At 37.9% G+C, this 17,858-nt stretch overlaps 1 protein-coding gene across 2 annotated transcripts in view; it reads left to right on the top strand.

Annotated features, from left to right (window-relative positions):
• NFATC3 (nuclear factor of activated T cells 3) overlaps nt 1-12,857 on the top strand; it is a 74,572-nt gene extending 61,715 nt beyond the window's left edge. For both annotated transcript variants that reach the window (XM_068411110.1, XM_068411109.1), the window contains one exon: nt 9,321-12,857. In XM_068411110.1, the coding sequence (XP_068267211.1) occupies nt 9,321-9,445 (125 nt within the window). In that variant the 3' untranslated portion in view covers nt 9,446-12,857. The remainder of the gene's footprint in view (nt 1-9,320) is intronic.
• The last annotated feature ends 5,001 nt before the right edge of the window (nt 12,858-17,858 follow it).

The following is a 17,858-nucleotide window of genomic DNA, read 5'->3' as shown; positions in this document are numbered from 1 at the left end:
AAGATGAAGCAACGTCAATTTAAATAGATGGAACACAGTGGTGCGCACTGCCAATCTAAGTATTAGGAATACAGATTTTGTAAATAGACTCCTACTTGAATGTGCACTATAATTGGGAAGGATAATCTGGATTTATTTTAAGGTGCTTTCAGCTTCTTTATTTCACATATAACAAGATAATTATGCACTATGACTCTCTTAAATAGTAACAATATTAGAAATGGACACATGGTACGTTGGTCGTGTTTGTGTTTATACTCATTCTTCCTAAGTGTTTTTCACTTTATTACAAACATGCCTAAAATGCCAAAGAACTATACTGTCCCCTTTTTTTTCCCCCAATATATATACACACATCTATAAACACATATAACACACTTCACTTTCTGCATAGATTTTTAAAAGGGAATATCTGTAAGTGTATAGTAGATTGGGGGTTGTTAAGTAACCAAGCTCTGTGTATGGCCTTAGTAAAACCCTAACACAATTAGTGTGTAGACTGATCTTAAGTTTGCCCATGAAGCTGAAATAAATCACGATGTTGGTCTTTGACCATCTTTGAAAAAACTGGCTTAGTTCTGCTTTCCGTACATATCAAAGTGTTATTAGTGAAGTAAGTAGCTACTATTCAGAATGGCAAAACTAGATAAAGGACACTAAATTGACACTTTCATATCTTGAAACAGCAAATCAATTAGTAAAATACTAGTTGTGGCTTAGATTATTTCTGTGTTCTAGACTATATCCTGTGCAACTCAGAGTCTGATAGGTACAGAATAATTGTTGAAGAGCAGGAGTTCTTGAAAAATGAAAACTCAATTTAATAATAAAATAACCCCCAAATACCAGTATCATTAACTGAAGAGTGACACGCAGGTTGGCAAACCCCAAACTTAGGATTATAAAATGTATGCAGATAGATCACTTTTAAAAAGGGCACAAAACCAGACCCAGAGAGAAATATGCTTACGCACAAATGCTAGCATCTGAGAAACGGAATTGAGAAAGGTGGCTTTTTTTTAATTAAAATAATGGGTATTTGGAGTATTTGGTGTAAGAAAGATAGCATGGTACTAATGCAAGAGACATGTTTACACAGGAAAGGTAGTAGAATAGTTCTGTACCTTGAAGAATGCTTAATGTCGTATCAGACAAGCTAACTATATCAACTAGTAGTACAGAATGCTTACAGATTTAACTTCCAGGCTTAATTTAGGAAGAGTAGAGCTTCTAAATTATACTGCTGAAGAGGAGAGCAACCATAACTACAGTGTGCTGCAGGAGATCAGACAATCTGCAAAGGCAGGAAATACACTAATGGAATACTTGAGTCATCCTTCATAGAATGGCTAAGTGTGACGACTGCTTCGTGGAGCTCTAAGTCATGAGAAGAACCCACAAGGGGAAACATCTCTTTATTTGGTCCAAAGAAGCGTACAGGAACTGCTTCAAAAAAAATTTTTTTTTAAATCTTTGTTTTGTAGCAGTTTCAGCATTACAGGCTGTGACAAACTTCAAAAGGGGAACTATAGGAAAACAATAAAACTTACTCTAAAAATAGGTGGTCAAAAGGGTACAATAGTTGCAAGCAGTCTGTGAACTATTTATGAAGGTTCAGATTAAGTGTACAACTACTCTGCAGTGAGAGACTACAAGTTGCTTCCAAATACAGAAAAGAACATGAAAATTATTAGGTTGAATGTGAAACCTGGCCAACAGATGACAAATCAGGAATTCAGTTAAAATTAGATAAATGAACTTAGAAAGTTTTTTGTATTGAGGCTCACAGCTGAGGAACAAGAGATTCTCATGCCGAAGTCCTTGGAAAAAGGGATATGTGGCAGAACCCATCTCAAGTTGATGTGTCAGTAAAAAGGTTTCAGAACAAACAGATAAACAGACAGTGACAATTCACATCAACTAGATCACATGCCAGACAACAGCTCTGAAAGAGTAACCAACAGCTGAACTATTAACTGTAACATATAATCTCTTGCTTAAATCTGATGGGGAGCCAGGGGACGGGAAGCTGGTAAATGTGACCCTGCTGCTGCGCAGCTATTCAGAGTAGTAAAAAAAAAAAACAAACAAAAAAACACACACACCCCAAAAAAACACACAACTGTCTAGAAACCTCGTGATTACAGAAAGTCAGTTAGTTAAAGGAGTGGAAATCAGGCAAGGGCAGGAAAAAAAAACCTGCCCTAATTCCCTACATACAGTGACAAGCTCTCTGAACTATTCTCATTTAAAGCCATCTTGAATTTTAAATGGACAATTCTATGAAAACTTGCTCAGTAGTGTTAAAAGTAACCTTAAACAGGTGAATAAATGCTAGGAATAATTAGGAAACTAGCAGAGAATGAACAAATGCTGCTATATAGATCTGTTATATGCCCACATCTTGTCCCTGATGTCACAAAAGAATTACACATGTACATGTTGTTGTTTTGTGGGGTGTTTTGGTTAAGGACAACTAGCATGACCAAAGATTTGGAACAGAAGTTACATTCAATCAGCTAGGACTCTCCAGCCAGAAAAATGAATGAGGAGAGTATGCTAAGGATAATAAAATGAATGGGTGGCACAGAAAAGGCAATGGAAGATACTTCTTGAGAGAGAAGATAATAAAATTGTCCACCAAGTAATCATGCAGCAAGTTCAACACATACAAAAAGCATTGCTACAGCTATACATAGTTAAGCCTTGGAACGTACTGTCTCAGAATGTTGCAGATGACAGAATTTTGCACAGACTTAAAAGACCCCAGGGAGAAAAATCCAAAGGGGACCATTCAGCACAAAAGATACTGTGTCTGGCTCAGGAATTCCCCAGGACAAACACATTTTGGAGGCTGGTGGAACATCCTGGGGAAGCATCATGGTGTATGTTTTTCCTAGGTCTTTACTATTGCCCATTACATACCTAATGGCTGGTAATCTGAACTGGTTTGCTTGTAGCTCTCCGTGGAGGTTTTCAGGCAGTATTTTTGATCTACAAAAACCTAAAACGCTTGGTAACTGCCTATTAGAGAGATTCTCTTGTCCTGTAGAAAGTGTCAATGCTCATTATAGATTACCAGCTTCCTGCAAGGGAAAAGAGGTCACTTGCGCTATTCCCAGAAGGGCCTTTAGGTTCAGGAATTGCTTATATTTTCCTTTGTGCTCCAATACAAAATATTTGTCTCTTACCATTCACAGAGATAGGGGGGAATAAAGTACAGAACAATTGAGAAGCATGCTAGTATTTGGTTGGCATTTGATTTAAAAGTGTAATGCCTTTACTTCTGATGTTAGAACTGCAAACACTTATCTTGGAGATCATGCTATATCTCAATGTGGTTTTATTCTAATACAAAACATTCAGTAAGGTGGTACAGGTATACAAGCTGACTATTATGGATTGGTTGCACACCAAGAGAATAAATTAAGGTGACATTGTAGAATTAATTAAACAAACCCAATGGGAAAAAAACATATCTCTCATAAATGCATCAAAGCAACAGTTCCTCTTAAGAACCTGTTACTCTAAATTTGTAACTTTTTTGTAATTTATCCTAAACACTCAGCAGCAACTTATTATTAAAAGCACCAGCTTTCATGACGTTGTCATGGTTCATAACACAAGAGCTTTGTCCTGTTCAAATCAGCTAACATGGATAACTTCTTGTAGATGAGAATTTCTCCTGAGAGGTTGGTCAGTACTGCTCACAGGACACACCTCTGTTGGAACAGCTGATAAGATTACTACCCCTAGCTGTATGTCACTCACTGCACAAATGGCTGAGCTGTTCAACCTAATTTTAGTTTATCTTAAAACTCTGGATTGCAAATTGCAAGAGTTTTAAGAGATCTTCATGAAGGGTCTGGCTGTTCACACAGCAAACAGCTGGAGCAACAACTTTATCAGCTGTCCCAGTGCAAGCCTTCAGTGACCAAGAGGCAAAGCCCTCCTCCGAAAAGATAAGGGCAGCAGGAGGGAGGAAGCGGCCCCCAAGGAGCTGTGGCCCAGTTTTCTGTTGATCTCAGTGGCTCGGCTGTCTTTCATGTGTGCGGTCAGCAGGGACTTAAAAAGGCAAACAGAACACTATGTGAAATCAAAACAGTGGGAACAACCCAGTAAAACAGAATATGTGGTTGCTCTTGTTTTACAAGCTTGACAGAGGATCCAAAAGTCAGAGCTAGTTATCTTCTACTCTGTGCCACTGGCATTGGTGTTAGTATGCTGCTTAATTTTTTTGAAAGGTTATAGGGGCTTGAGCCTTCAGATGACTTTCAGTGCTTTTCAATGCAGCATGTTCATGCTTTTTTGATGCAACACAGAGGGGGAAGAACAAAAACAAACACAAAAAACTTGGCAATACAATACTACAGCATCACCAGTATTGACGGGTCCAATCTAATCTGTCTGTAGCAGAAAGTTTTCTCCTCACCATGTTAAATTCTGTTCTGCACAATCTATTTTTAACTATCCATATAAATTTACCAGCCAGCTTACACTATATATAAATACTAGGGAAGAAAAAGGTGAAACTATTGCAAATAAAGTAACAGCTGAAATTCTGAAATCTGGGATAACTGCCAAAGAGGTCAATTAAGTAGACATAAGAAAGTTGTTAAAATCATTTCCATTTCACAGCCCAGTTTAAAAAAATAATTTAAAAAAGCTGTATTGCATTTTGATCCGTGCCATATCTGACAAACAAGTTTTCAAAATGCAGTTACCACTTTTATAGTGGAGGAATCTGCCATATTTCTGTAGAACTCTGTAATTATTTAGTATGTAAAATATTTCTAGTTCCTCATCTCTTGACAGTATCGGTCCGGGGTATGGATTAGCAGTCAGAACACCTGGCACCAAGCATACCAAACAGGCAGTGATTGGGGGGGGAAGTAGTTAGGCTGAAAGAGTCAAGGTCCTACTCATGTAACTGTTCACCTTCATCTTAAGTGCCATGAGATTGGCTCTCTTCAAAGAGGCAACAGAAGTATAAACTACACAACACAAATGAACCTGGCAGACAGACCACAGAGAACCTTAACAACATACTCAAGATCTGTATTACTGAATCCCGAACAAGCTCTGCAGCCTTCCCCTAGAAACTTTTGCTGAAGAAAGAAAGGAAGTTTTATAAAAAAAATAAATGTATCTGTTAAAAAAGCCATGCATCTTGGTTTCTATCTAGTTGCTAACTGGATGGCTTTTAAGGTTAAGGAAAAGGGCTATATTTCTAGGACAGCGTAGCCCATGCACCCCATAGTCAAAAATAGGAAAGGTGGGATAAGTGTTCTTCTGGAAGCATAGAAAAGTTTCCTTTTGTTTGTAAAGCATCATCAGTACAGCCTGAGCTCTGTCCTTTCTCAGGACTGTTGAGGTTGCCTTCCTCTCCCAATTTGTCACCTAAGATATTGCTAGACAACATTGTAGAAAACCTGTTTTTATGCTCATGAATTAAGATTTCAGTTTTAATCACAGACCACTAAATGTTCTGTGATTGACTGTGTGGAAGAAGGTAACATGTCATGCATTCAAACACTAACATTTGGATTTCTGTTTTAGTCTTTAAACTAATACGATTTTCTCCATCACAAATTAATACAAAAAGGAAAACACCCTATGATTTCACCTTCAGTCTTGTACATTTTTATGCAGGATTTTAACTTTTCCTTCCAACTACATGATTTACATTTTAAACTTCTTTAATTTATACCACTCCACTGTCACAAAGACATGGTAATTACAACAATGCTGGTAAAGACAGGACACCCTTCATATAAAGCCAAACGCGTCCCAATTCAGATATATTCAGGCATCTCATTATCTGCCGCCTTAAAGCTCAGTTGTACATCTCTTCAGTGAGCTGTTCCAAAGGACTTCCAGGCTGCCTAATTTTGGCAAATATTGAATATGGCTTCTTTACAATGGGGTTTTTTTTTTTTCAGGCTTTAAAAGACCTGCCTTCTGTAGAAACGCTGCTTTCCTGGTTTAAATGCCCATTCCTCCACCTGCTAGCCTGCATGCTAGATCAGTACTCCCCACTGTCCCCATTCATCCCTCCCACTGCTCACAAGCGTGTAGGGCACAGCCAGCCAGGCAGCAGCCCCGTGCCTCACTTAGCCAGCCCGCCCATCCCTCCCAGTACCGCCCTGCCCAGCTGCCTCGAGCCCGGCAGGCAGACTAGTGCACCCCAAAAGATCAGAGCACTTGGATCTCAGCTGCTGGCTTCTGCAGGCTGAGCTTGCTTTGAAGCATTTTTACAATCATCTGTACATAATCTAAATCAATGTATAGTCTTCCAGAGTCTGCAGGCTTCCCCCCTTCAGTTGTTGCTTACAGATTTCCAGACAGCTGAAATGGGCACTCTTGGAAAGTATAAAACAGTAAGATGTGTTAGTCAGGAGGCTATGGTCTGTGAAAAAGTGAAGAAACACCTTTGCCAGGCACAGCAGAAAAAGGATTCTGGCCTTTTATTTAAGTCTGCGTGGCACTCTGACAAAACACAGATTTAGATACTTCTTATTTTTAAAAAAAAACAAACAAAAAACTCAAACAAACCAACCACACTCAAATACTGGTTGGATTTAAAATTAGCAACCCTAACAAAACCACTGGGGCAAGTAAAACCACTCCACTAGAATTTTCTGTTGGGAAGAAGACAAGGTACTGCATTTCCCTTAGAAATGGTAGATGTTTTTTATGTAAATCCATATAAACCAGGTAAATCTGTATTGGCCACATGCTAACTGTGTTGCCAAAACAAGTTCTCCAACAGCAAAATGGAAGTTATGACAGAATTATCACCCTGAGCTATAAAACAGCTTCTTGTAAACAAATCAACGATTATTTAAAAAAAAAAAACAAAACACCACAAACTAACCTGTAACTTTCCTTTAATATTCTATACAATGAATTATACAGAACTTTGGCAAATAAAACACCACATGAGCAGCTATTGTATTCACAGTGTAATTGTGATTTAAGAAAAACTTAATGCCACATGGCTACATGCTGTTCAGTTAATAAACGCCTTTGCCTGCGGGAACTAGAAAATGTTGCAAGAGTATAGACAGTTTGTTCTGATGTTGCCTACTACAGATACAGAACATCTATCAAAACTTAAAGGAAGTAACCATCTAATAATTTCAAAATATAAACGATATTTAGCTATGTTGCTTTTTATTGTACTGCTCATCAAAGTTTTAGTAGTGCTGAGCAGCTGCAATATTGAATTTGCACAAAGCAACTGTTCAGTAGCATAAGGTAGAGAATAACTGTTAGAGGTCCTGTAGCTAGAGCAAGCTAATGAGTACCCTGCCAGAAAACTGATGGAGCAGAGTTCTTGTAAGTGAACATTTAAATTTTGTTATAAAAAAAAAAAAAAAGTCTTGTTTTTTAACAGCTGTTTACTTATGCATTGTGTTGGCATAATAAAAGTACTTGAAAAAGTATCCTACCTGCGGTCACTGAATTTTCAGTGTCATAGTGCCAGTTAAGTTCATTGAATGAAGGACTCTTTTGAAGCCCAGTAAATTGCAAGTCTTCTCGTAATGCTTGAGGGAATCAGTTATTACATAGCTCTTCTGAACTGTTTTAGCCTTTGGGTTGCCATAATGTGTATTTTTTACAAACTGTCCTTGCATTCATGCAAGAGAATAACATTGCCAGTGATTGACTTCTAGATAACAAATACCTCCTCCATGGTTACATACGGGTAGATGACATAAGGTGATTTTAAAGCTTTCCTAAGTAAACTAAAAGAATATAGACAACACTTTGTTTTCTGAGTTGCATTTTATATACATTATACATACTTCAGAGCATTCACAAGATTACTACATTTTCTTTCAGACCCACTGATGCTACTGCTGCAGCAAAAGGCAATGCTCAGACTGTTGAACTCTCTATAAACATAAAGAGCAATTTACACTACCTGTAGATGGATTTTGTTATGCTTCTGCCAGACAGGAATAGTTAGTAGGAAGTGAAATCCTGCTATGGAAGATTAAGGAAGCATTAAGAAGGGTGGTGAAGTATATCAATATTGTTCTGTGAAGTTTACTGATGGAGAACAAAAGAGCAAAAGCCTAGGTTCTAAATCTGTTAAAGATTTTTCAATAGAACAGCTTACTAGGAAAATGAAAAAGTTCTTACATTTACTAGGAACAGTCCTTATTCACCAAAAGGATTCCATTAAATGCCTGTTTATAGAAGGTCCAAACAAACTCATGTCAGAGGCTTTTCTTTTATTACTATAATTCAGCATATTCAAAGTCTTGCTGAATAAGAGATACTGTATACCTCCTGCCACTCAGTCCTGGAAAACAACATGATTTACTGCCCCTTCTAACTGTTAAATAATACTTTATATTTTGGTTATCATCTAGTAGTTATCTAAAATTTGTTGTTACTATTTAATGTGATATTTTTCATCTCCGCTTAGCATATTATTCAGTTTTCTTAGTTAAACTACCATTGCCTGTTTTGTAAAATGGGCATTTATATCACTGCATTTATGCTTATCCATTAAAATAGCTATTTTTGTCATCCTCCAAACTCAATTGTACTGCAATCAGTTATCCAGGCTTTAGAGTAACACTTCAAAATGGTCATTTGTTGATAACGTCAGTGCTACTTCGTCATATTCACAGTGGTGTCCCTCACTTGTAAACAGTAGTAGTTGACTAATCTTTGCTGAATTTGACACACACGGACATACAAACTGATGTGACCTGCATATTAGTAAATCTTCATCGCTCACTATAGAAACGTTGACTGATAACTAAGGAAGATTTTATTACTGGAGTTTCAGAAATGCAAGTACTCAGAAAACTGGCCAATTAAATAGGTATATAGTATTAAAAAGAACATTAATATTGTTTTAACCCAAATCCGAGTTCTGAGGAAGTTCTGTAAGTAGCCTGAAATAGCGAGGAGTTATTAGAGTTATTTGTTGTGCCTGTGACACTCTTGAACAGAAAGAGTTCTGTGGGGAGATCTGTACTAAACTGACCAATGCTGTTCCCTTCTGTTACCTGGTTGTCATGAATATGTATGTGCTTATTTTCTTCAAGCGTTTTAGGGATTCTCCAACACCGATTACAGTAAGTACGTAGTGTAATACTGAGAGAAACAAGGACTTTTTTTTTTTTCCCCTCCCCCTTGCTCAACTGTTACTGAAGTTGGGTTCCTCATTCATCCTCTGTTACTTAACTCCATCAAGGCTTAGCACTGAAATATTTCTTTTTAAAAGGGATACACTGATGAGTTCTGCCTTTTGGAAAGCATAAAAAGTCACTTTTTAATTTTTTTTTTTTTTGTAGTGAATGAGATCATAGGAAGAGATATGTCACAGATCTCAGTGTCACATGGGACAACAGTGGCCAGCCAGTCTGCACGTACATGTCCTGGATCTCTGGAGACAAGAATATCTGATGGAATCCAGTAATGGATAAGCTTACAACTCAACATCCATGAAAACTTAACAGTTTCTCTGAATAATTCTTCGTCCTTTTCCGCTTTAGACTTACTGTGCTTCCAACTCTGTGGCCTTTATGAACTGGAACAGTGGATCCTTGCAAAGCCCTTTTAGTGGGTTACATTTTTGATGTAGAGACAGAGCATTTATAATTATAGTTCCTCAGATGCTGTAAAGAGACTTCTTAAAATGGACACCCAGAATCTACACCAGATATTTTAACTGTTTTAAAGTTACAAACAAGCTTTGCTTTTTGCATTTAAATAGAATACTTTTATATGGTAAGTGCTTCAAATGTGTGGAGATGTTAGTTTGCTCTTATGATATTCACAGTTCTGAATGTGGAAAAAGATTTAATACACATCTTCAGTGTGCTGCTTTCCCTTAGAGCTAGTATAGTTTGTAACTGATGATTTGTAACACCTTTTGGTCATTTTGGAAAGCCTTTAAGCTTATATTGTTTATTTTTTTTTTAATACGATCTTCCAGCGGCAAATCGTACCTGTCATCTGAAGCCAATGCCATGGAAGCCATTGTGTATACAAATACTGTAGTGTTCTCTTTCTTAGATTCATAGGAAGCAAAGCCAAATGTAGATCTGCACTTGTTTATAAACTGAAAATGTTACTTGATAGGCTGCAAAAAGACCATTCCATCATGAAAGTGTTGGGATAGAAATGACATTCCAAAATTTAACTTTTATAACTTTGTGGATAATCTTCCTGTTCCTTATTAGCACAGGCTCCTCCTTGAAATAGCTTTTTCTTAGAAAGTTACATTTGTAATCAAATTTGAGCAGTAGGATTTTAGACTAAAGAACAGCAACATCAAAGCCATGTTAGATACAGGAGAAATTTTAATATTTGCTGAGGATCTAAGTGTTCCTGTTATCCCTACAGAATATGGTTTTGAAGCCACCAATTCAGTGGCATTCAAGTTTTCCATGCAATAAATCATTTGATCACGTCTGTATCTTTTATATGCTGTATGCCTGACCATGCCACTTGGAAGTCCCAAGGAGATGACAATTACAGTTCCTGAAATTGAAGCTGTTTATAAATGTCAGTTTGCTAAAAAGTAATTTACTGTGAATTAGTGATTAGGTAGTATAAATTGCCCACATTTAATTGTAAATGTGTGAATGAGAAGCTACCAAAGACACAAGATTCATAGCAGCAGTAAACTTTGTGCTGTACTCAAACGATGCATTTCCCTTACCCACATAATCTGATACATTTGAAACAATCTGTTTACATAGTTATTAAAAATCTCAGGCCTCTATGATTAGAAACCTAGGAGAGGATCTGAAACTGCCTGCTTCGGCCACAAACATTTCCCTTCCCCAGAAGACAGTGTCTTTTACAAAGCATTCTGATATGGAACATACAGGGTACAACAGTCACCGCCAGGACAGACCAGAAATACATTGAACCTCAAAACATTTAAGATGTTAGTTTTAGTTCCTCATTTGGGTGAGCCACGATGCTCTAACAAAAATTAAGAGCGAATACACTCAAAAATTTTGTAATATAGAAAGTGTATTTGCATTGAAACTAGTTTAGACAATTGTGGACATTTTAGTGGTTTAACACATGTGGAGCACATGCCTCTTTCTGTAGAAAATTACTGTTGACTTAAAATTACAGTAAAATGGTCTTAAAGCGGATACCATTACTGAATTATAATACTTGCTATAGTAAACACAGATTCTACTGATGTTGCCTTTTGGCAGACAGTCATGGGGAAAACTTTCCATTGAGACTTTTGTAGGCAAAACATTACACCTAAATTGAAGTCAGCGCCCAAGCAATACCATTAAAGTAGCTATAATCGCATCTTTGTAATACCTGAATCAGGAACTTTTAAAAAGACCATACATTAAGCAGGTGAAATTATAACTCTCTATCATGTACTTCCTTTTAAGAGTGCAGCCTAAGGCTACTAGCTTGGTGTTCCATAGATATTTCAGACAACTTAATGCAAGGCTGCTGTGTGCGTGCTGGGAACCTTAAGCATCCTTTTTGTGAATGTATTGTTCAATGGTGCAAATCTTTAAATTTGCAGAAAAAAATTGGCAGGGCTGTAATCTGAGAAGTGTGATATTGTAACTGTCCCTCAGCAATGGTGCTTTACTCTGTCCTCTACTCATTTACGTTAAAGATCCTAGAAAAGGATTCACATGCTCAGAAATACATCTACTTACATTTTTAACACTTACAAAAAAAAACCCCAAACCAAAAAACCCAAACGCCACACAACACTGTAAACTACGTAATTGTCTTCAGACTGCATGCTGGTGGCAAGGCATGGTCCAGTTTTCGTTCGTGTATTGGGTCTTTTGCATTAACCATTGTTTGTAGGAGAATTCTAACTTAAAAGCTTTTCATACTGTATGGGATTTATGCTCCTTTATCCTACTGGTACAGACTCTACTTGCAAGTTCTCCAAGTAGCTGGAATTCACACTGTACCTAAAATATAGGAGCCCAAACAGTCCGGAGTTGCTATGCACTAAATTTTCTGATGCCTTTAAATACCTTGATGCCTGTAGACATAGAGATGCTTTCCTATTTAAAAATGAAATAAAAAAATATAGCTTTGGATATTAAAGCAGTTTTGTATCTGCCTTGTAAAAGCTTCAATACAAGGGTCTTAATTTTATTTTAGCTTGTGTGATAACATAGGTAAAGACTGTTAATCTTGTATAATTTTAGTGATGAAAAAGCACACAATCTCTATTGGACTATGCAAATTTAATTAACAACAGAACCCGGCAACTGTTGATATTTTGTTGGCATCCACTTCCCTTACCCTTAAGTCCTTTCTTCTCCCCAAGTACTTTTCCAAAACTTTTTAATAATTTAGATTATCCTGAAGGAAAGCCTTAACGATGAGGTAGCTTTTCTATAAGGTAGGTCAAAGATCAATGTTAAAAACAAAAAATTAAGGGGTGTATATTAATCTGCAGGGGGGCTGGGGGGTGATTTCTGACAGTACCATAAACTAGCAATCTGAATTTCTGCAGTAAAACTTTCATGTTATCAGGGGAACTGCCATCCTTTTTAAACCAAAGAATTGAAAATAACGTGACAGTTTTGTTCTGATACAAACAAAGCTTTGAAACTCTATTTTTGATACTCATAATGGATGTCATTCCTTGAGGTTCGGAAATCGTTCAAATTGAAGTTTTATATTTAAAATTGTGGGACAATAAAGATTTAAGTTCTAGATGTTTACAGAGCCTTGTATTGTAATTTCATGTACATTTTGTATTTTAAACATTTTTGTAAGTTATGGTTGCAGTGCTACTTGCAGAAATAAAGGGAAGAACTTGCATTTAGGCTCTTAAATCATAGCGTTCGAATAAATAAAAAGAATGCAAATCCGTTGTCATTTATTTAAAACGCAGACCCAAATGCAAAGTGGGAAGAAACTCCCTATTTGTGATGCAGTGGTAAACAGCTACGCTTGTTGTGACATATCAAATGAGGGACATTTAATATTCCCCCTAGAAGAGTGGTGATTTTGAAGCAATATGCAAGAGTTTGGGGTTCAACTTAGAGCCAGCAAGAGTGAGCCTGTGCATACCTAATGAACGACCAGCAGTGCCCACAGAGCATCAGTTTGCCCCAGAACTAGTGATTTCCTATTTGCAAGTATTGTTCCAATTAGACGATCACAAGATTATTTTGAGAAATTATTCCAGAAGTTATTATTCAGGGAGCACATCATCAACAGTAACTTCCATTCTGAAAGGATATTATCATAGGCAAGATGCAGGTAAACTCTTTCAGAAATAGATGTAAAATTCCTACAAATTCTAAATTATTTGCCAAATCTTGGCTGATCAAGCAGTACTGAGGGAAGTGCCTTTGGGAATGGTACAGTAGATTCAGGCCTTAAAATCTATCTCTCATCTCAGTGGTATTAGTGTTACTAGAAAGATTTTTATCTCCCTTGCAGTTTTGTTACAGGGTCTTCTCTTTGTCTGTGGAATCCCTGGGTGTATTAGGGTATGCAGGTGTTCCAAATTCAACGTTGAAGCTAAAGCTCTGACCTTTGGTTAGCAATGCACACCCGCCCGAGAGAGAACAGGAGCAGCGATCACAGTCATCTCCTACTCACATTGCACGGTGAGAACATGGGCCAGTTTAGGATTAGCATCTTATTTAGAGTGCATGTCCTGACCCATTACCTTCACCGACATTTTTAATCTATAAATATAGCAGAAAGGGATAGCTACAGTGCCAGTAACTGAATGCAAAGTAATTATATCTGAGTTTTACTAAAAATAGCACAAGGAGTTTGAAAGCTGTTCCACATGTTTTCTAGTATGATTACCGAGTATATAATTAGCATATACCAGCACTAGTAATAATCCATGGATTCACTGCATATACTTCACTGTCAATTCAAGTCATCTTTCAGATGCAAATAGGCTGAAGGCTCATTCACTAAGATTGATAGGATAGATGACAGGATATGCAGTCATGCCAGGGGATTTAAAGCACAGCATGGCTAACCCTGAGCACTCACACTGACACCCATACCTGTTGTATTGCAGAGGAGACTTTCCTCCAGGCATTGTGAAAACGTCACTTCTACCTTGCAAAACACTGGTTTGTAATTTTAAGTAAGCAGAGAGAAGGAATGTTTTGTTCCTTTAGAAGAGTAACCAGAAGTTTCTGTTCATTTAGGAGTCAAAGCCAAAGGAAGTGCTGGCAGAAATCAAGGCCTTTTAATTCTCTTATTGTAGCTAGGATTTCCTTACAATATTCCACAGCAATACTCGTGCTATCTGCTTCCCTCTGCCTGTTTCTGGACTTTTATCCCTCTCCCTGCCATATCTCCCAGCCAAACTCAAAATACCACTGTATGCTTCAAATCTAACACTTACTCCACTCTAGTGTTGACCATTTCAGGTGAGAATTGACCATTTCCAAATGGTTCCCCCCCCCCCCACCCCCGCCGCTTTAATTAATTGACAAGAACAATATTCAGGAACCAGGCACTGCTGTAGTCATTGAAGTATTAAGGTTGTGAAAGGCCATTAGGAGCGTTCTCAGTCCAACATGGAAAAGAAAAAAGGATTTCTAATATATTTAAATTCATGAGTAGTTTTGCATACAGACTTCTCTGTGTGGTTTTTATGCAGTGTCTCCGAGCATGCTGGTTGCTCATAAGACATTAATCCTTACAACTGCGTGTTAGTAAGAACAGTTGCTGTTCAGGTCTGTGCTGTGTGATCGTCACAAGTTCTTGTAGTTAATTGTTCCTGTCTCTAGCTGCGCTAATTGGCACACTTACTGTTTTGCCGATACATGCATTTGTGCAATTCCATGTTCCCACCACTTCTTCCCTTACCAGGAATAAAAATTTGCTTATAAAATCTACAGCAGAAAGCAAATATGAGAGGTCGAGGATAACTTTATTCAAGTAACAGCAAATACCACCCTGTGACATTTGCCTGGCTGTAGTCACAGTAGCTGGATGAGAAGTCCAAGTCATCAAGCCAATAGGACAAATAAGGCAATCCTGAAACTGAATTAAGTGCTACTATGGGATTATTTTTTCTAAGGATATGAAGAAAAGAAGCTATGCCAAGAATGTCATCATTGCCATCTGACCTCATCACTGACAGAAATTATAATGGAAAAGTTGCACAAACAATGAAGGAAACAAGCAATCCAACACTGGCCAAGTACTGGGCTGAATGACATCGTGGTTTGGAGAGACAGAGAGAAAGACATATATTTTGTGGCTGTCAGCAGAGTTTCACAGAGAGTCTAAAACGCTGACGGTCTGAGCCTAAACCCTTTGGAACTAATCCAGCTGCTAAAATGACACTGGAGACTAATAAGGTTTCCTTAGCTAGAAAGGTAAATACAAAACATACAAAAGAAAAAAAATATATTGTGGTTACTGGGCAGGTCTGTCTGCAATTGCAGTCTTCCACCACTACAAACGGCTAACCTCAACTCCTACTTCATAGCAGAAAGCAGAAAAATCCCTCACAAAGTTCTTAGTGATACTTTCTAGATAGCAGTTAAGCTGTATAACACACCCTTTAGATAAGCAAGAGTTAAACATATCACTGGCTAAGCTGGGCACATTCTAGCGTTTATTCTTCAGTTTTTCTGTGCCATTTTTGCCCTCCCTCCTTGCTCCACCCTACAGGGACTGGGCCTTCATTACTTTGTATTACTTGCAAATATATTACACTGTGCTCAAGATTTTTTCCAACAGTACATGAACTCTTAGCAGTTCAAACATCAGACTAGCTGAATAAAATGGAATTCTATCAATTGTAACAAAAAATCCCATTTGGTTGGAAGGACACAGGCTAAATACAGTACAATACTGAGTGGCATTAAATATTTAAACAGTGACTAAGTCTTTCATAAACAAAGTAGTGAAAACAAAAAAGGCCATTAAGTTCTATCTTTCCACTCAGCTTCTAAGATAGTTTTTAAGCTACATTGTGTTTCTTTCATCCAAAATACACTCAGATAGCTTATGCATCACTGAAGGCCACTTTGCAGCCGTTAGAGATCTGCTGCAGATGGGCCTGAGCAAGCAGAATCAGAACTGGATATCATGCAACAGAAAAAATGCTCAGTGGTGATGTTTAAAAAAAGAAAAAAAAAAAGAAATCACATTATGGAGATATGTGGAGCTCGCTTGTTACGCTGTTCTCAAAGTGTTTCTCAAGCTCTCAAATTCGTTTAAAACAAACAAGCACCTTCAAATCTTCATTTGGTATTGCTGGCACTCTACTGAGTCAGATAGATACAATCCCGTTTTCTACTCTGAACATCATACTGGCTTTTTTTTTTTTTAGAAGGCAAACTGCAGCTTGGGGGCAGGGTTGCTACAACATTTAATCACTGTAAAGATCCCACCTCCATGCCTGTTGTTCTAACTCCCTCCAAGAAAAGTCAGGGGTAGGAAAAAAGTTCACAAAAAATTAGACACAACTCATCTTTTCACTGAGTTTTCAGGCACTTCTCTGGAGTCTCTTTTGTCTAGCAAATGAGGTGTGAGCACTCACAAAACACATACCTGAATCCAGCTTATACTTTGTGAGCTTCCCAAAGGCACAGCCATTGGACACAAAGTGAGAAGTTAATGGCACACCAGCTTTAGCTTTCTGTTTGCAACTGAGAGGGACGTTTAGGATCACATGCAGTTTGAATTATTTCTCCCCATTTGTATATTTTGAGTCACTTTATTCTCAGCAAGACTCCCACAAAATAAACCTAACAAGCAGGAATAGGAGACAAAATCTCACATGCAGAAAGATCACTGAGGAAAACAGCTTTGACCCACCTGCACTGAACCAACATCTAATCAGGAGGTTCACAACTTCTAGTGTCCTTCTGCACTAAACTCCAGTTAAGCCACTGCTGCTTCTACTTCTAATCAGCTAGGAACTGGACAATCTTTACACCTTTTTCTGACCATCAACGGTGACAGAAAACAGCCTTTCCCCAAAGACACTAAGAGAATGACAGCTACCCAAGATACAATGTCTCCAACTGAAAGCCAAGTCCGAATTTCTGGTACCACAACTAACCTGGCAGTCACATACACTTAATCATAGGGCTGAGGAGAACAAAGCAGAAGAGTTCAGTGGAGACTTGCTTTTAGAAGGAGAAAATGCTAGGAGGCCTACAAAGGGAAAAGGTTGGAAATCTGCTACCCCTGAGCGGTGGGTAGTGCCTGGTCTCTGTCAATAGCCAGTAACAAGCTACATACAACTACAGCGTGCTGTTGGCAGTGTACAGGCTGATACAGAACACTCGGCCTCCGTGAAAGTGTGGTCTGAGCAAGGAGCAGTATCCATCAAAGGGAGAGGAGAGAATTTAACACCTCACTGAGGCAAAAACTAGTTTTAGTAAAAGAACTGATGTTTAATATGTGGAAACATTTACATACCTATGGAAGGGAAACCACCTTTATTCTGAGAGGGTGGCCCAACTGTCTCCTACTCAAAAAAAGAATAGGATCTGGAAGAAGAGGGGCAGCAGGAGAGATTGAACTGGTATAAATCCTCTAGAAGACTTGAAAGGGAATAATGGCTATAAAAGCTAGAGATGCCCCACCAAAAAGGTGGAAGACACAAAGGCTAAACCCTTAAGTAGCTCTTATCAGAAGGGGAAAGAGCAAAGTCATTTACTGCACAAAAGGAGAGCTTTCTCACATAGTATAAATGCAACTAGAGTAAATCTGGGTTTGCTTATTTATTTCTACATCTATGTCTTATTAAAAAAAACCCACAACAACAAAAAAACCCAAACCAAACAATAACAAACCTGCTTGCTCTGAGCATAATGATTAAATGCTGTATTCACAATCTAAACCACACTTCACTCATGCTAGTT

This window comes from Nyctibius grandis, chromosome 12, assembly GCF_013368605.1.
Source record: "Nyctibius grandis isolate bNycGra1 chromosome 12, bNycGra1.pri, whole genome shotgun sequence".
Classification (NCBI taxonomy): Eukaryota; Metazoa; Chordata; class Aves; order Nyctibiiformes; family Nyctibiidae; genus Nyctibius; species Nyctibius grandis.
The sequence above is the reverse complement of the archived record's forward strand: the minus strand, read 5'-3'. Positions and strand labels throughout refer to the sequence as shown.